Genomic DNA, 20,361 nt, shown 5'->3' with positions numbered 1-20,361 from the left:
AGGGAGATGATTTTCCCACATTTTTATATTCTATTCGGGTATATATTTTTGTTTATTTATGATATTTTTTAACAAACGATATTATCTATACTAAAGGGGAGGTAGTGAACTTAGCCTTACAATGGACTAGTAATAATGTGGTTCAAACTCACTTTTGGAGAGAATCGAATCTAAGATCTCTCACTTACAACTTACAAGTGAAGAGAAATACCACTAGATTATAGTATTAAGTGACGTTTATTTCTGAAATTTGAATTGAAATAAGTTAAACGAAAAATTAAGAGACAAGTGAACAAAAGTGTGTATAAAGAGAAAAAAAATCATTTTCCAAGATAATTTTCAACGACCTTCTTGCCTAGAGGTCTTAAGACTTAGCTCAAGTATTCAAGGTCGACCTTCTTGCCTAGAGGTCTTAAGACTTAGCTCAAGTATTCAAGGTCAAGACTGAGATTTGATTCTTTTCCTTTCTTAAATAACTTTTGTGCGTTATGAGTTTAGTTTTGTGGAATTTTTCAAGTCGATGGGTTGAGGGCTCACTTCAACAACATCGATATTGTTCTCACTTAACTACTTGCACAATCCTCAAGTGTGGGGTTTTATCACAAAAGACCTCAGTGTTAGTTAGAGTGAGGTAAATCTATATAAAGTACTCTTCTTTTAGCCCACTTCAACAACACCGATATTGTTCCCACTTAACTACCTACACAATCCTCAAGTGTGGGGTTTAAAGTACTCTTCTTTTCTCCCTCTGTCCGATGTGGGACAAATGAGGGTTTCAACACTTCCCTGCACGTGAGACCCATTTTTATGGGTGACACGTGGAAATCCACATTGGCAACCACGTGGAGCCAGTGGGGGCTCACCCATCGCGTGGGGCCAAACGGGAACCCACCTAATCACGTGGCATCATTGGTCTACGTGGACATCGTGAGGGGCCAAAGGGGACCCACCCAATCATGTGGCTGTACGGGCCCGCCTCCTGGCTCTAATACCATGTGGAATTTTCAGGTCGACGGGCCGAGGGCCTACTCTAACAACACTGATACTGTCCCTACTTAACTACCTGCACAATCCTCAAGTGTGGGGTTTTATCACAAAATGCCTCAGTGTTAGTTAGAGTGGGGTAAATCTATATAAAGTACTCTTCTCTTCTTCCTCTGTCCGATGTGGGACAAATGAGGGTTCCAACAAGTTTGTTCAAATTTTTCTATAAATAATGTACAAAATAAATTACAAGGAATAAGGATAAGTGTAATAGTGTGGTGCCAACATGATTAGAATCAACATTAACCTGATCTCAGGTAGGATTCAGATTCTTTGCCCTTCTATTTCTCTGCTCTCCTATCCTCTTCTTTCTCACAGACGTTCAAAGCATTTCCAATCTGCAATTCACAACATTTTTGCAGCCTTAACGGGCATAATTAAACACTTGAGGGATTCAACCATGTTGACATGACATAATCTTGAGCGTTCAAATAGAAGGGTAAAGAAATATGAGGAGAGAGAATCCGAAACCGTGTATCAGTTTGTCACTCTTCAGGTGGCTGACAAAATCAACCGCCATGACTCCCCTTGCAGAAACAACTCCATGTTATTTTTACAACAAGAAACAAATATCCCAAACAAAAAGGAGAGTTTTAGATATTTTTTTTCTTTTTTAAAGATTAAGGAGAATTTTAGTTTGGTGGTAAATCGGTGATATAAAGTTTCGCCACAATTGGGTGTACGTATTTATCAACTTGTGACTCACGTAATGTCATCAATTTATGGATAAAATTTCATTTTTACTCATTTCCCTGACTTTAACTATTGACAGGATTGAGACTCGAAATTTAAAGTCTAAGCTTCAAGTGTTGGTTTTAAAATCTAAACCCTAAAATAGACTAGGTTAATAAATACTGTAGAGTATTAGGTTTATTGTTTGGCTTCCCTTGCTAAAATTTGTAAATGTTACCACACATACTCATAATTTAGAGTTAGAGTACAATGCTAATCTGAGATTACTACTGGATTGAACTTGTCAAAAACACTAGCCCTCTTCATTGCAAAAGGTTTGAACCATACATTTGCATATGCATATCAAGCTTATTTTTTTCAGATTCTTTTTGTTTAGTATAGTTGTCTAATTAGAAATTCCTTCTGTTGTCCAACTATTTAAGCACGTAAATTAAGACAGCCCACATGGGCCATCTGACACCCTTTCCCATTTGTGGATTTCTCACCCTGTGTCCCCTGGTTCCTCTTGTCTGAAACATTCAACTCTTTCATTAAAAGAGGTTCCAAAGTTTCATTTGTAGTTGGCTAGGTTATTCACGTTTCAAGAAAAATAGTGCATTTAGCCTAGAGCTACCTCCTAAGCTTCTAAACCGAAACCCTAGCCACAAAGCCATCTCATGCACAAACACCCAATCATTGCATATTAGGGTTGCATTATATTCATGGTTTTGTATTAAGTTATTGGTCTAAACCTATGTTTCATATCCTTCATAGACCAATTTTTTGGATTCATGTTAGGTTCTTCTTCAACTGTTTGACTCGAGAACCTGACTGGTCGTTTGAGTTCTTAATTCATAAGCATATTATAACATCATATCTTTGATCGTGTTGATCTCGGTGCCACAAGGTGAAGAGCTCAGGAGGAGCTGCCATCTCGTGGACCGAAAGAATTCATCTTGTGTAAGACAAGGTTATACGAAGGTAAAGCTTCTCTGTAGATAGGGATTTAGGAATTGAGCTAGTGTGGTCTTTGTATGAACTTTGTTTACACTAGTGGATTGAACTCAATGGAGAGTCCTTGGTTTTTTAACCAAGAGGTGAGTTTTTTGGCCAAATAACCATTAGAGGTAAACATTGTAGGGTTTGCTAGTATTGACACTTTGTTAACCAAGTAAACATAACTCAAGAATTAAGTTTAAAACACAACTGAAGATCACACTGCATTGTTTTAGCATTATAAGTTTGCTTGGTTTATATACTTGTGAGCACCTAACAATCTGTACTCACTTGACTAGTATGTTTAACTAGTCAGTACAATTGGTTTCAAAGTTTTTATTGTAAGGTAATCCACCTTGTACCAATTTCAAATACAACTAGTGTTAAAGTTAACATAGTAAAAGTGAAGTATTTTTTTTTAAGATGTCATGTCTTTCTACATGACAGAAAAAATGCTCTAAATCTATTACTATTACGGATCAAACTTTAAAGTTAATAAGAGACCATATATATGTCACTTAGTTAAAATACCACATAAATAAGGTTGTTGCTAAAGTGATACTCAATTCACTTTAAACAATAAACCATCATGAGGTAGCCCAATGTTTGAAGACGATTCGAAGCCCGAATTTCACATGGCTCGTTCTGAGTTCGATTCTTAACGATAGTGAATTGCATGATGGTAGCCATAAGGAGGCTGAAATGCTTCTATGAGTTTTTCCGGCCCTCGAAATGATGGACTGCCTTGGCGACGCCATCAGACATCAGTTGATTCCCTTTTGAAAAAAAAAAAATTATTTGCTTTATACAATAATAGTAAAGAGTATTTTCCCAAAACTAATTTTTTTTTTTTTTTTTTTGGGTCAAATGATAGATAGATTAGAAGTTAGATTATTCATTGATAGGTTTTGAACTCACGTCCTCATATAAGGGCTCAACATCTTTCCACCACTGTAGTAAAAGACCACTTGCAAAAAAAAAAAAAAAAAAAAAAAAAAAAAACTAAACCTTCTTTAAATTATACTTCCAATAGTAAAGAGTATTTTCCCAAAACTAAATATTCTTTAAATTACGAAAATGTTATTGACACTTCAAAAATTTCATTCTACACTCCTCATAAGTGTATTTTTCTTTCCTAATATAGAAAATTTGGAGTGTAAAATAAGATTTTTAGAGTGCTAATAACAATTCTCTTAAATTATACTTCTTCTATTGTGGGGCGGGGGGGGGTAAGAAGATCAATGCTGTATGCTCCACCTTTTGAAAACTAATACAAAAATGAAGAAAAAAAGAAGAAAAATAAATCAAATGGAATTGCTGGCCGTTGGATCAAATGTACATGCTTTAAGAAAAACCACAGGCCATAGCGAACCTTGAAACCCAAAAAACCACTTACTAGCTAGAGCAAAACAACAAAACTGCATTAATAAGTAACTCCAAAAGTCACCAATAACATTCTCCTATAAAACCAAGCGCCATAAGCCAGAAGCCAAAAGTCGAAAGCTCTCAATTCCTACATCCTTCACCAAACCCTTTAACTCTCCCCCAAAGAAAATGGCTTTCATAATTTCCAAAGCTCAACAGCAACAACCGTCATCTTTCTCAGAAGCTACTTCTGGGAAGATCAAAGATGGTCATGAAGTTTCTCCCGAGTCACAGAGCTCCATCACAAGCCACGTGTACCTGAAATCACCCGCTGCAGCTTCCCTGGACAGAGATGTTGTTCTCAGACGCATTCGCCACCATAAGCACTTGAGCAAGGTCAAAAGTGCTTTTCAAGCTTTCATGGGAAGCAGCAGCTCTCCAGAACCAGCTACTAGCCCCATGACTCCTACTTCTAACATCCATCATGAAACATGGCTGCACCAGGAGGACTCTTTCTCCTCCCCTTAGATGAGAAGCAGTTCTGTATTAAGCAGCTTTTCTCATAATCTATGGCTTGTAGCATTTCATGCTTTCAACCCATCTTAAAATTTCAATTCTCTGATCAAAGCTTTACACATATTTTGATATGATGTTGAGGGAAGCAAACAGATCACTGAGTGACTCCATGGGACCTGAATGGTGGTTTTACTTTCTGCATAAATCCAGGGCATAAAACAAAACGATCTAATCTGATGAAGGAAAAGTGGGGACAAGACTTTTCTTTTTAATTTATTTTTGGTAAATGGGGCAACAGCTTTATGTTTTCACTTTGCAACCAGTTAATGGAAACAATAATACGACACGCATCCCATTTTATTTCTGAGACATTTTTTCTAATTTTTGATCGTTGGATTGAATGAATTGAAGAAGATTAACGAACAAAAATTATTAAAAATGTGTGAAAAGTAAAATGAGGTGTGTAGCACACCCCATACAATAAACGACATATGTGTTTAACGAAGTTGGCTGGATTAGTGGCTGGATTATATTTAAAACAAAAAGTATGTGACAGTACTACGGTCTAGTGGAATTTTTCTTCACTTGTAAGTGAGAGGTCTTAGATTTGATTCTCGACAAATGTGAATTTGAACCACATTATTATTAGCCCATTATGTGGTCAGCCCACCCTCATCTTTTGTAGTATAGATAATATCGTTTGTTCGAAGAAAAACAAAAGGTACACTTATTAAGAGTGTGAATGCACAATGACCTTTTTAGGAGAAATGTTAACGGGACTATCTTGAAGTGGAACTCTCTATAAACTTTCTAACACCTCAGAGTTTTACGTCAATCTTCATGCCAACATTATAAAATATTATGCCAAAAAACAATGAAGTGACAAACTGTCCATAAATAGTTTAACTTTTGAGAAAGTATTATTTGCCAATAACTTCTCCTAATGCTAAAAGGAAAAACGAAAAGGCTTGTATGATCATAAAGTCAAAAAAATAGTGCTCAAACTACGTTTTTTTAAGAATGGTGATGTGATTCGAACTTGATACTTCTATCGATATTCTGAAATTAATGGACAAGCTTTTCCAAAGATAAAAGAAGGACCAGGGCACAAGAGATCGAAAAACTCATTCTTTTATCGATATAACAAAATTGTAAGAAAAATACTGTTAAATATGATGAAGAACAATGTGTGTTACAACACAACTGCAGAATCTATAAGTTCAACGGTCAAAAGCCACGGGACAGATCCCTCCCCATTTGTTCATCATTCGTAGGCAAGTCCTCCTCGGGGAGCCAAGTACGATGTATGGCAGCGTAGCATCATACAATATAATAGGATACATCAAGGGTGAAAAATGCTGACATTTTAGTTCGTCACTGTCTACTTTACAGGCCTGACGAAGAGAGGAGGCGTAATGTTTGGTCGGAGTTGTTCAACACTGCAGATGATCTAGGTACCTGCATTCTCCTTTTCTCCAAGAACGCTAAGGAATTCTGTAAGCATTGAGGGGCAGGTGTCTCCTTCAATAAAATAGCATCCACCCTGCAATTCACAATTTTCGCTTGTTAGAGATCACATTCATTCATAACGGATTGGCATTACATGTATCTTTCGCTGTATAGAAGAGGACACTCACCCTGAGCATTTTAGTTTTTTCTTTTTCTTAGTGGACCTTGAGTCGGTCTTCTCATCCTCAGAGTCGGAGAGGAACTTTTGCCTGCACATGGAATGTGGCCATTCGATTACAATCTCGTAACTAAAGATCAGCATCCACACACAAAGAGAAGAGAGAAGAGAGAAGAGAGAGAGAAAGAGAGAGGGCTCATACTTCTCACGAGATGCAAGCAGCTCAACAATGTTGCTTGGAAGCATCCCTCCATTACCCAAAGATTCTTGGTTTGCTTTAGGTTCAGAGGTATCTTGAACACTTTCAGCTTCAGCAAATGGCTTTTGTGTTTTCTTGGGTGTTTTCTTTTGGGCCCATTGTCTACGACGTTCTTTTGCTTCACGAACCACCCTATATAAAGTAATATCTTTTCCCTTTAAAATTTATTTGTGAGGCAAGTATATGCAAAATGTAGATACCATCATCTACACCACCAAGTTTTTTCACAGATTGGTGCTTCACCCCAAAAAAAGAGAAAAGGAAGAAAATCCATAATCGAGTAATACTTCTTAAACGAACTTTAGGAACTCATGTCAACAATATACGGGCATAAAACTTGTCTACTCTGACATATATGTTAGAACATTTTCAGGCTGGCACCAATTCCCGAACAACGCAAACAGATTCCACAATGTTACTTCCAGTCAATCACAGCTGATCACATATAAACACAGTAATCATGTGATAATGCAACGAAGCAACCATCAGATATGGATTCAACCACACAACTTCAATGTGATCCCATAAATTCGTTTATCTATTCCCTTCACGAACACGATTTCAGGCATACCACTTTACCACGAAGAATAAGAAAAAGAAACATAATTTCACATCGTAATCAACCAAGGCGAATAAAAAATCAAACAAAATTAGACGAACCGATTCTCCGATCCCCTCTCATATAAAGAATCCTAAACAGAATTCCGAGTTTCCTGAAATTTTCGGCTTTTAGTTTCTTAAAATTGAGCCACGCAGCTCAAATCAGCATTTTCATAAGAACTCAGCCCAGCCCATCTCAATCAATGAATTCAATTTCCAACATTTACAAAGCAACAAACCGAAACCTTAAAAAATAAAAACATTGTTGAGCAAAAGAGAACAAGGTAAACAAGTAAAACCCACCTGGAACTATGCTCTTTCTGGAGCTTGCTAAGTTCTTGGTCTTGTTGAACTCCCTGTAACCATCAACAACGTCCGAACAAAGTTCAGAACTTTACAGTCGGAAAAAAAAAATTATTGAACTTTGAATTCTCTTCAGAGACTTGGATTACCTGCTCGGCCGTGAGCTCCTCCGGCGTGTCCGAGTCGTAATCTTCTCCGTTCGACATCGGATTCCAATCCGTTTTTGTGGCGCCTTGGGTTATGGTTTAAGGCTTTTAACCTACTCCAAGAACGGAAGGGGACGATGCTAACTCTGAAATTATCGGGTCATGGAAGACCTGTTGGTGATCCAAAATAAAGAAGAAATCCAATTTGAGTTAATATTGGGCCTTGGGCTTGGCGTTATGGGCTAAACGGTAACAGCGCCCCATAAATCCTTGGTGATAACAAAGGGGGTGCCCCATTATATTTGTATCTCATTTTATTTTCAAGAGATGTAACAGGAGAGATGTGAGTTTGAGATCCTTTTTAATTTTTAATCTTTGATTGGTGGGATCCACCGTCGACGGATGTAAAGAAGTTGTAAATTTCGGTTTTTATTTACATTTTCCGATCAAGATATTTTACATTTCTCCATTGAAAAGTTTTCTGACCAACCAAAAATGTAAAATACACATTTCAAGACATTTTGCATCTCCCATTAAATATAGGATTTTTTTTGAAATATCATATGAACTTGTACACATTTTTCAATTTGTCATATAAACTAAAATTTTAACCAATTTGTCATCTCACCATAACTTCATTAAATTTTACATCCAAAACAAGTCATGTGACTTGTGTTCAGGGTTATTTATGTCATTTTAAGATCTTTTTACAAGTTCTTTACTTTTCTTTAATAAAACCTTCAAATTTTGTGTTCACTGGTATGCAAGTGGATCGTTGTGTTCATGCAACAGTATATATGCATCTACAACTCTATTTCTGGCACCAATCCTCAAGCCGTTTCTCATATTACAGAGGCCGTATAAAATTCGATTTCATGACATACTAACTGAACACACTCATTTGTGTATCTTAGCATATTTTGAGCAACCATACGAAAATGCAATGCATGATAATTTCACTGCTACCAAATCAAAAATATTGTTCCATTGCTTGATTATGTTCAAATTTAAAACACCAAATATTGAGGAAAGATTGCTTAAAGTTCATAACATTGTTTTCATTAAATAAAAAAAAATTAAAAAAAAATTGGAATTAACAAAAAGTCTAAATTTTCAAATGATTTCCTTCAAATTCTACGGTTTTCAGGTGGCTTTCTTGAATTGTGCACTGATTGCATTTTGTTTCACTCTAACCCTTTTAGAAACCTACAAACAATAGAACCCCAAAAAATAAAAAAAATAAAAAACTGAAAATTTAACAAATGGCATGGGTTATATTGGATGCAAATTATTCTTGTCCCTGATTTGGTGAAGTTTCACTGCCCATATTTCCTCCAGTGGCATGCTACAAAATGATCAATAAGAGTTACACATACATTTGCCTATGAATACAAGACTAAAAATTAAAATACCAAAGTTTTCAATGAGCACACCATTGCTTGTGTTTGCCCACTTTCAATAGTGGGTGAGTTATGGCCAATTTCATTTGTCAAACAAGTTTGTCCCCCTCCCAGCTTCTTCATAGGCCTATGAGATTGATTTCCCCAATTTCATTTGTCAAACAAGTTTGGCAATGTGTAATAATACTTAGCAGTCTTAGTATACCCTAGCTTCTTCGCAGAATCCTCAATATCCCACCTGGACATAAGATCATGGTTCATATTGTAAAACCAGGCAACATGGCCACCAACACAAGTCATTGTCCCATTACATGCTCCTATAAAGTGACCTCCATGGTGAATTTCCATTGTAAATAACTCAGATTTATGTGTACAAGATAAATTATCAAAGTTTAAGCAATGGGTAAAATGACAAATCAAATAAACATTCTCTACTTAGATACAAAGTAACCATCAATAAAAAGTGCATGGACATGAAAATAGGTTTCAGTGCTTTAAATTTTGGGATGCAGAGTGCTCAAGTGCTACTTATTGTGACAATTCATCCCTAATTTTATGATTTTATTAATTTGAAAAGAGTGAATTGAAGAAAATGTCCCTATAGGCGAGATTGTTGACTTTCGTTGACCGTCATTTCAGGACGTGTACGAGCTACTATTTTACCGTATTCTCGAAGTACTCGACAGTATGAGTGCGTAGGCCAAGTGGAATCGAATTTGAAGCTACGATGAAGATTCTACGGAACTACGAATCCGAAAATACTTTTGTAAAAATATTACTATTTTATATTTTATATATATTCTTTTAATTATTATATTAATATATTATTGTTTTAATATTTTTCTATTGGGATATTTTAATTATTTTAATCTTTTCTGGCTTGCGTGGCCCACACCTAACCAAACTCTGCACTTCTCTCTTGCCAAGTGTCCCTTTTTCCACACTCATCTATCTCTCTCTTGACACTTTCCCTCTCAGACCTGCTCACCCTCACTCTACTTTCTCGTCCCCTATCTCTCCTCCGTGTGCACCAACACCATCGCACACTGTCGGCGCTCTACGAACCCCACCACCGCGCCTCACACTTCCATTTTTCCTAATGATCCTAAACGCTCGAAGTTCTCTCTCTCTATGCTCGCTGCACATGAATGCCGAGGAGAATCCAACGAGTTCACGGCGTCTTCGACGTTGGTAAGTTTTGAAAACCACCAAAATCTTCGTGGATCGTGTTTTACTATATGTTTCCAGTGTCTTTTAAGGATTTTAGTGATGTGTGAACGCAGAACCACATCGGGGAAGAACTTCCCTAGTTTCAGGCGAGAAACCCGACGGCTTTTGAGCTATTTTTCGCTCACGGCAAGACCTCGTGCTGGTATATTTCTCTTCATCTCCTTTTAAGCTTCAATTTCATATATTGTATGCTAGTTTTAGTTGAGTTTTGAAGCTAAACGGAGCCGGGGAAGTTTCCCGGCCAAAATTCTCAGTTTCCGGCTTTCTCCTTCATTGGGTCCAACCAACCCGCTTGCCCAACGGGTCAACCCGACCTGAGAACAAAAAAAATAAAAAATAAAACACCAGATCCGGATTCAAACCCGGGATCCGACCCTGCCCAATTCTAATTTGGATCCGGAATATTCCTGAAATATTCTTAGAATATTCATTGAGTTGACATTTTTGAAATTTTCTTGGAAACCCTCATAGGCTAATTTCTATGTTTGGAGTCCGTTTTTGTCATTTATTTAGTGAAATTCCAAAGTTTTAACGTAGTTGACAGACTCGGAATCTCAATTGACTTTTTATGATTGACCGTTAACTTTTCGTTGACTTTTTACGAAAATTGCTCGAGACCTTTCTTAGAGTATTTCGACACACTAATTCCGAATCCGCTGTTTGTTTCTCCAAATTCAAATGTTTTAATTAAGTTTTACTAATGGGTCTCTATTATGCTTAGGTACAATTAGCATAGGCGATCCGTATTTACTCGTTTGAACGACTACGACCTCGCAAGCCTCTGTTAGTGGGTTTTTTCTTTTATATAGTATATATATTTGTTAGTTTCCACATATATATTTATTAATGAATTTTATACATGATTGCCATAATTAAATTAACGGTTATAAAGAAATGTCATATTGTTGGGAAATTATGAGTAATCCTACGGGATGCATAGATAAGCGGACTATGAGGGGTGCCTTAATTATATTTAAGGCTATAAATGGTATTATATTGACTAGAATTGTTGAATTATTGTGGCATGATCATATTTACGTTATCTGCTCATCGTGTGCTACACTGGTGTTAGTACTTGCCCTAGCTAGGCCAGTCTTCACGTGTATGTTCACATTGCACCGTACGCTCACTTTGGATCCATTGTAGGTGCCAGTCCTGTCCTAGATTTCCATAGGCAATTAGGATTCGTACGTGACGCGCATAGCGCGCAGTCTTCACATGATTGTAGTACTAGAGCGTAAATCATTATTACACCTAGTCCTGTTCAAGTCAGAACACCTCTGCATGAACTCGGTGTCAGCATATGTCGATGAGCACCTGTGTTGATATTCTTTTATGTTAGTTATTGTGGTTGTCGTACACTATGGTTTATTTATGAAATATTGTGAAGTTTTGCACTTTTGAGATGTTACTGTTTACGGTAAGTATTATCATTTTATACGTAGTATGCTATGTTTTGTAAACTATACTTGTTTTACAGCGAGGGGTTATTATGTTTTCAAAAAGATTTTACAAAGATTTATTTTTAGGTCCACTCACCCTTATTTTTCGCCCCTCCATGTTTTAGTAGCTGAGCTTTCGTGTCAACGAGGATTCTTGGCAAATCTTGGCGACTATCTTCGATGGTTTAATTCACAATCTACTTATACTGTACTTTACTTATACTCTGACATCACGTGTGAATTGGATTCAATCCCGCTCACATGACAGTCTTGCAATTAGGCACTTTTAGGTTTAAATTTACCCACATTTTCCACATCACTTCACTTTATGGCTTCGTCACCTTCTCAATTTTGGCCAACACAACTCCATTCGGAATCCAAGTGGACATTCCGGATCGGGGTGTATTGGAGGTAGGGGTGTGGTGGACATTCGATACATAACAAACATTAAACAAAGCACATGAAGGCATTAAAATGAAACAAGTAGTCAACATCAACACATAGACATTCAAACGAAACAAAGAACCAAATTATAAAAAATAAAAAAAGAAGAAGAAAAACTATTCGAATCTCATAGTAAAAGTCATTCCATCAAATAAGAAAGCAAATAAACATAGAAAACGGGACTACAAGTAGAAGAATCAAAATCTCTTATTGTCTCAGACAAAGCCATAATAAATAATTTCATCCAACTTTAACATAGATTGGAGGGTTTCTGGTGACTCTATATTCTTGAGCCATCTTTAATTCGAAACACACACAAGTGCCATTGTTCCCTTTTTGAACGAGAACTCTCAGACCATGTATCATATATCAATCCCTTTTTAAAGTTTTAGAAACCCTAGAATTGCTTTGATCCAATGCAACTTAATAGAAGGAAGTCGGGTGTTAAAATGACAAGAATACCCTAAACACAAGTCATGTATCTTGCACATGACTTATTTTGGATGGAAAACTTAACGGAGTTAGGATAAGATGGCAAATTGATAATTTCAGAAAGTTGGTATGATAAATTGCTTAAAATTTTAGTTTATATGACAAAATGAAACATGTGTACAAATTCATATGACATTTCAAGAAAATTTCCTTAAATATACTTTGAGATCAACACAATTGTCCAAATTCTCTAAATTCTAGACCAACTAACTATTCATCTAGTTGTATTTTCTCTTTGAAGGAGGTCTCAAGTTTAATTCTCCTCTCCCAATTGAATTCTATTTCCTCTTAGTTCGGTACAACAAACGCACCCTAAGTGTTTGTTGAATCTATCATTTTGAAGGAATACACATTCTACAAAACTAGTTTCAACGATCCAACCGTCCAACTTGTTTGTATATGCTCCAAGATCGCATATATAAAAAATTGCAAAAAACTGACATTCAGATATTAGGTAATGAGACGAAACCTTTCGACGGTTATAAACGAAAACTCATGATTTAACGGTTATTTTAACTCCGATTTTGATGATTTTTTTATAAATACACTCCTCAACCCTATAAGAGTACAATGAATGAATTCAATCTTCAATTTAAAATATTGGCACTAGTGGATACCACAAAACTCCAAGTGTTTGTTAAATCTACCATTTTGAAGGAATAAACATTCTACAAAACTAGTTTCAACGATCCAACTGTCAAAATCGTTTGTATATGCTCCAAGATCGCATACGTAAAAAATCACAAAAAACAAACATTCGAATATTAGGTAACGGGACGAAACCTTTCAACGGTTATAAACGAAAACTCACAATTTAATGCTTATTTTAACTCCGATTTTAATGATTTTTTACAAATACACTCCACAACCCTATAAGAGTACAATGAATGAATTCAATCTTCAATTTAAAATATTTGCACTAGTGGATACCACAAAATATTATGTTCTACTTAATGGAAGTACAAAATAAACTCCCAAGTGTTTGTTGAATCCATCATTTTGAAGGAATACACATTCTACAAAACTAGTTTCAACCATCCAACCGTCAAACTTGTTTGTATATGCTCCAAGATCGCATATGTAAAAAATTGCAAAAAACTGACATTTAGATAATGAGACGAAACCTTTCGACGGTTATAAACGAAAACTCACGATTTAATGGTTATTTTAACTCCGATTTTGATGATCTTTTATACACTCCTCAACCCTATAAGAGTACGATGAACAAATTTGATCTTCAATTTGAATTAAGCATCAAACTTATTTCAAGAATATTCCAACGACACATATGACAATCAGTAAATAATTGATTCCAAATGTGGGAGGATAAAATCCGGTTTCGACTCATGGGCCAACCCAAGTCACCTAGGGATGGTGTTATGCAAGGTAAACCGTAAGGAGAGCCCACGAGGAATAGGCAGGTGCATGTGTCCAGGTAACCGCCTCCATTACGGAGGATCACTGAGGAAGTGGGAAAAGAAAGTATGACGTGGTGCTTGTTCCCAAAGCATGCAGTCATATTACGGAAGACCACTAAGGAAGTGGGAAGGAGAGAGAGATCGTGGTACTTGTTCTCCAGGCATGCAATCCTATAAAGATGGAGTGGAGCCAAAGAACAAGGGACGTGAGGAGAGCCCGAGAGAATCCAGAGAATAGAAATCAATCGACTGACTTGAGCGTCGGAGTATCTTTTGCAAGTACCCGCTCGCCAAACTGAGGAAGAAGATTATTTTGGGACATCTCAAAGAAGGATTTGGCGAAGTGAGGATTGCGGTCAACAAATCTGTGGAGGTATTTCTTCTTGTAGGAAATCTCACTCCAACAGTTAGCGTCGTCTGTGGGAAACAAAATCAAACTACAAACATGACTGGATCCGCACAAGAAGTTCCGAATCCCTCTGAAGGCGTAGGGACTCGATCGGTACATGCTAGGTCTTAATCCCAAAATAGTGAACCCAGTCTTGCCATGGAACAATTTAGAAGGTTAACGAGGGAATTACGTGAAACAAAAAAGACAGCAGATGAGGCGTTGAAGAAGGCTGAAGCGAGAAATGCCGTAGAAGATGTAACAGGCACCAAGAGATAACGTGCAGAAGAAGAGGATAAGGAAGATAGCTCTAGTAGCACGCCATCCAGTAACCGTGTTGAAGTGACAAAAAAATCAGGGCGAAGGGGGCTACAAAGGAAAAGGATCGAAAAAGGTAAAAGATGTTGATTTGCGAGAACAAATTGAGAAGATTGTGAACGGATACAAGCCACAAACCCCAGCGGAGCTTGCCTTAGAAGCGGCTAGAGGAATTCGCAAATCGCCGTTCACAGAGGACATCCTGAAAGCTAAAAAACCTGCCAAGTTCACCCAACCAAAGTTTAGGCTATTTGAAGGCACAACTGATCATGTCGAACACATTTACCACTTTCAACAGCAGATGGCACTTGAAGGAGACGATGAGGCCTTTCTGTGCAAGTTGTTCCCCTCAAGTCTTTCAGGATCATCTTTAACGTGGTTCAGACAACTGAAACCGAGGTCTATCAGAAGTTTCACAGATCTCTATGAAGCGTTCATATCTCAATATGTTTGTAATCGGAGGCCAAGAAAAGATGTTACGATCTTGTTCAGAACCAAACAAAATGTTGGGGAGAGCCTCAAGAGCTACATGACTAGGTTCACGGAAGAGATGTCTACCCTAGAAGAGTGTGACTCTCACACCGCCGCTTTGGCATTCCAAGAAGGGGTGTTGCCTGGAACGAAGATGCGTAGGTCGTTAATTGAGACACCACCATTGGACATGAGGGAGGTGATGGCCCAAGCTGATGGAACCATCAGATTAAAAGAAGAGGAACTTATCCAATCAAAGCGGGCGACCGCGATTATTGCTGCATCTCCAGCGGACACTACCGCGCTTACCTTGAAACCCACGGCTCAACCGAGACAAGAAAGAAGATTCTCACGTGATCCGAATGATGGGTTTAATGAAAGATCTAGACTTGATCGCCCAAACACTAAGCTGACAGTGAACCTGGGCAAAAAATTTCACGAGAATAGGGGAAAATGAATCTTTCGTGCACCGGCCCCAATTCGAATGCCATTAGAGAAGCGAGACAGGAACAAGATGTGCGCTCATCACAACGACTTTGGTCATACCACTAATGATTGTCGAAGCCTAAGGAACCAAGTGGAAGCTATGCTGAAGAAGGGGATGTTGTCATAGTACCGTGTAGAATCGAGAGATGAACACAAGAACGACGGAGGACTTCAAGCAGTAACAGGAAACATTGGAGCGGATGAGAGGTTGTTAGATATCAATGTCATACATGGTGGGCTATAACCCCCTGAGGGACGTGAAGCACGTTATCGGTCACAAAGACGAGAGGCTGAGAAGTCCAGACGCGTACATAACATAACATCAGCCCTTGAAGCGTCTAAAGCGTTAGATAATCTCGAAGTCATCTCCTTTAGTTAAAAAGACCTCGAAGGAATTCAATTCCCTCACAATGATGCATTGGTCATGACACTATGTGTTGCCAATTCAAGAGTGAAAATGATAATGATAGATGGGGGAAGCAGCACATACGTTCTATTTTGGAGCACATTTAGAAGAATGAAATTAGACGAGAAAGAGATAAGGCCAAACCCAACTCCTATCTATACATTTAAAGGAACTAAGGCCCAGCCCATTGGGGACGTGACCCTTCCTGTCACGGCAGCAGGTAAGACTCTTTTCGTCACTTTTGTCATCATCGATGCACCGAGTGCATATAATGACATTATGGGAAGGGATTGGATCCATCGAATGGATGGGGAAGCGTCAACCATATGCCAAGTAATGAGGTGTTTGTCGACGGATGGTAAAACGACTATCGACATCAAAGGGGATCAGCTGGAGGCCAGAAAATGCTACAGCATGGCAACAGACATCAAGACAAACAAGAAAGTGCAACAGAGCACGGACCTTCATGAGAATAAACCATTATAGCAATTAGCGGAGGACCCACCACAACAGGATTAGGAAAACGACGATCAAGAACCCTCAACTATAGAACCATTGAGGGAAGATGTTTTGGATCCAACCGATTCTGAGAAACGAATATGGGTGGGCTCCCTCCTATATGATGCAGAAGTCGAAGAGTTGCTGAAATTTCTAAGGAGCAACGTTGATGTTTTTGCATGGTCTCATAGGGACAGGCCCGGAATTGACCCGGAAGTGACATGCCATCAGTTGAATGTTGATCCAAGTTGTCCTCCACATAGACAAAAGCAGAGAAGATTTGCGCCATAAAGAAATCAGATTATCAGTGCAGAAGTCGATAGGCTCCTCGAAGTTGGGTTCATTCGCGATTTCTAGTGCCCAACTTGGGTTTCGAATGTCGTGGTGGTGGGCAAGAAAGAAAAAGGAAAATGGCGCGTGTGTGTGGATTATACCAACCTGAACATAGCATGTCGGAAAAATTGTTTTCCAATTCCAAAGATTGACCAGACGGTGGATGCTACGGCTGGGTACGCACTATTGTCTTTCTTAGATGCTTATTCTGGTTATAACCAAATTCTTATGGCTGTTGAAGATCAAGAGAAAACTGCTTTTATCACTGAGCGTGGATTGTATTGTTACACCATTATGCCTTTCGGACTCAAGAATGCCGGCTTGACTTATCAAAGGTTAGTGAACAAGATGTTTAAAATTCAAATCGGAAATACAATGGAAGTTTACATTGACGATATGGTTGTCAAAAGCCGAGAAAGGTGCCAACACATTGATCATCTACGCAACACTTTTGACATATTGAGAAGATATCACATGCGGCTAAACCCGACAAAATGCGCATTCGGTGTCTCGTCTGGGCAGTTCTTAGGGCACATAGTGAACAAACGAGGTATCGAACCGAACCCAGCGAAAGTTGAAGCCTTGTGTAACATGCCGGATTCGGTAACACCTAGAGACATTCAAGTGTTAACCGGGTGAATCGCTGCCCTTAGTCGTTTCATCTCACGATCATCCGATCGATGTAAACCTTTTTTTCAAGCCATACGAAACCGGAAATGAGATGTGTGGGGGCATGAGCAAAGGGAAGCTTTCCAACAACTGAAGAAATATCTCACGAGCCCATTGTTGTTAACCATTCCCAAGCAAAGGGAGTTGTTATACATGTACCTAGTTGTAAGCGAAAGGGCAGTAAGCGCTGCGTTATTCAGAGAAGAAGGCTCAGTCCAACAACCCATATTTTACGTGGGTAAAAGTTTAATCGATGCAGAAAAGAGGTATTCACCCACTGAGAAGATGGTGTTGGCCTTAGTAACCGTAAAGAAGAGGCTCCGTCAGTACTTCGAGGCACACACCATTGTGATGTTAACTAATCAACCGATAAGGGCTATCTTATCTAAACCGTACTTATCATGAAGGATTACGAAGTGGGCCATCGAACTTAGTTCCTTTGACATAAAGTATCGGCCTCGAAACGCAGCCAAATGACAGGTAATTGCTGACTTTCTTGTAGAGTGTTATCCTCGTGAAAGTTTGCAGGGTGAATGCGAAGAAATTGCAAAAGTCGACCCTTGTGAGATCAAATGGGAGCTTTATGTGGATGGGTCATCCAATCAAGCAGGAGCTGGGGCAGGGATCATTTTAATTTCTCCTGAAGGTATAGACTTAGAGTGTTCGGTTCGGTTGGATTTTCCTGCATCAAACAACATGACGGAATACGAAGCACTGGTACTAGGCCTTGAACTTGCAAAACAATTGAAGATAAGCCGTCTTACCGTGTATAGTGATTCACAACTCATCGTCGCCCAAGCAACTGAAGAGTATACGACTAAAAATGCGAGGATGGAGGCATATCAGCAACTGGTTAAAGGGCTGATGAATGGATTCAAGTATTTCGAGCTGAAGCAAATACCTAGAGAGATGAACGAAAGAGCGGATCAGCTAGCGTGCGAGGCGTCAACCGTACAAGAGGACCTGCGGGTAGCCGAAGTAGAATATATGCACTCCCCGAGTATCGGAGCAGTGCAATCGGACGTGATGCAAATTGGCCGGCAAAGGTCGAGATTTGACAACCCGTTGCCAGAGCAAGCTCAAGCTGAGGATAATGACTGTTGGATGACGCCAACCGTAAACTACCTGACAAAAGAGATCCAACCGGAAGATTTTGTGGAAGCGAGAAAACTCTGAATGAAAGCAGTAAGATATGCAATCCTTAGCAACACGCTTTATAGGATGTCATTCTCAGGACCTTACCTCAGGTGTTTAAATCCAAGGCAGTCCGAATGGGTTCTGAGCAAATTACATGAAGGAATGTGTGGGAATCACTCAGGAGGAAGAAGCTTAGCACATTGAGCATTAAATCAAGGTTACTTCTGGCCATACATGGCTCGAGACGCGGAGCAGTATGTAAGAAAATGTGACAAGTGCCAGAAATATGCCCCAGTTGTTAGACAACCCGCCGAAGAACTTAATCCAGTCGTAGGACCCTGGCCATTCGTAAAATGAGGCATGGATATCGTAGGCCCGTTGCCGAGGGCGCCCGGAAGTAACAAGTTCGTCCTTCTCGCCACAGGCTACTTCACTAAGTGGGTAGAAGCAGAATCGTATGTTTCTGTCACACAAGATGACGTTGTAAGATTCGTATGGCGGAACATTATATACCGGTTTGGCATACCAAGGGCGATTGTGACGGATAATGGAATGCAGTTCGACAATCGAAGGTTTAGAAGCTATTGCATCGAGAAAGGGATCAAATTACAATTCTCTTCCAGGAGTTATCCCCAAGGAAATGGCCAAGCAGAGAAGACGAATCGAACAACTTTTTATTGTTTAAAGAAAAAGTTGGAACAACGTAAAGGAAAGTGGCATGATGAACTCCCTAATATACTATGGGCTTATCGCACCACAAAACGGAAGCCAACTGGTGAAAGCCCATTCTCTCTCGCTTATGGTACTGAAGCGGTTATCCCTACAGAGGTCGGTCTACCTACGGTCAGAACATTAGTTGTGGAAAATGGCGAGAACGATCAGCAGCTAGCCCATAACTTCGACTTAGTCGAGGAACAAAGAAAGATCGTCACACTACGACTTGCGAACTACCAGAACCAAGTTGCCGCTTACTTCAACAAACGGGTTAAGTCGAAAAGATTTAGGGTAGGAGAATGGGTGTTGAGAAAGGTCATGGAAAACACAAAAGATTTGAATGCAGGGAAGCTTGGACGCATATGGGAAAGACCATATGAGGTGACCAAAGCCTTCGGAAATAGAGCTTATAAACTCAGGCACGTTGAAACAGGTCAGTATGTGCCGTGCCCGTGGAACGCAATTCATTTGAGAAAGTACCACATTTAACTTTTCGTGTTTATGTTTCCCATATTTAAATTTCTGTTTCCAGTAATGTTGAAAGGTAAATCCCTTTCTGTTTTCCTTGCATATTGTAGGGTGTATCCCTAGATGTCTGTTGATATCTCCCTATTGTTTGATAAATAAAGTTGCATTTCATCCGAATCTTAAAATAAGGTCTAAAGCTGAAGAGTACAAACTAAGGGATGAGGATCGAATCAAGATCGAAAATTAAAGATCGAGTGGGAAAATAAAACCCAATATCGGATGGGCAGAGACCCAATCAAGATCGGAAATCAAAGATCGAGCAGGAAAAGAAAACCCAAGATCGGATGGGCAGATACCCAATCAAGATCGAAAATCAAAGATCGAGTGGGAAAATAAAACCCAAGATCGGATGGGCAGAGACCCAATCAAGATCGGAAATCAAAGATCAAGCGGGAAAAGAAAACCCAAGATCGGATGGGTAGAGACCCAATCTAGATCGCGAATCTAAGATCGAATGGG

General features: G+C 38.9%; 1 protein-coding gene across 1 annotated transcript; it reads right to left on the bottom strand.

Annotated features, from left to right (window-relative positions):
• Positions 1-5,708: 5,708 nt before the first annotated feature.
• On the bottom strand, positions 5,709-7,687 carry LOC114823672 (uncharacterized). Its single transcript, XM_029099095.2, has 5 exons — positions 7,532-7,687; positions 7,383-7,435; positions 6,423-6,611; positions 6,231-6,311; positions 5,709-6,136 (listed from the first exon to the last, which is right to left on the bottom strand). Exons 1-5 carry the CDS (start codon positions 7,586-7,588, stop codon positions 5,980-5,982), a joined length of 537 nt encoding a protein of 178 aa, XP_028954928.2. The 5' UTR covers positions 7,589-7,687; the 3' UTR covers positions 5,709-5,979.
• Between the last annotated feature and the right edge of the window lie 12,674 nt (positions 7,688-20,361).

The sequence above is a fragment of the Malus domestica genome, chromosome 15 (assembly GCF_042453785.1).
Source record: "Malus domestica chromosome 15, GDT2T_hap1".
In the NCBI taxonomy this organism is placed as follows: domain Eukaryota; kingdom Viridiplantae; phylum Streptophyta; class Magnoliopsida; order Rosales; family Rosaceae; genus Malus; species Malus domestica.
This window is presented reverse-complemented; position numbering and strand designations above follow the sequence as displayed.

Excerpts from the sequence above, each read along its gene's own strand:
- LOC114823672 (XM_029099095.2), bottom strand. The coding sequence starts at position 7,588 with ATGTCGAACGGAGAAGATTACGACTCGGACACGCCGGAGGAGCTCACG. Across the intron at positions 6,612-7,382 it reads CAGAAAGAGCATAGTTCCAG|GGTGGTTCGTGAAGCAAAAG; the intron begins GTGGGTTTTACT and ends TACTTTATATAG. Across the intron at positions 6,137-6,230 it reads AAAAAACTAAAATGCTCAGG|GGTGGATGCTATTTTATTGA; the intron begins GTGAGTGTCCTC and ends TGTGAATTGCAG.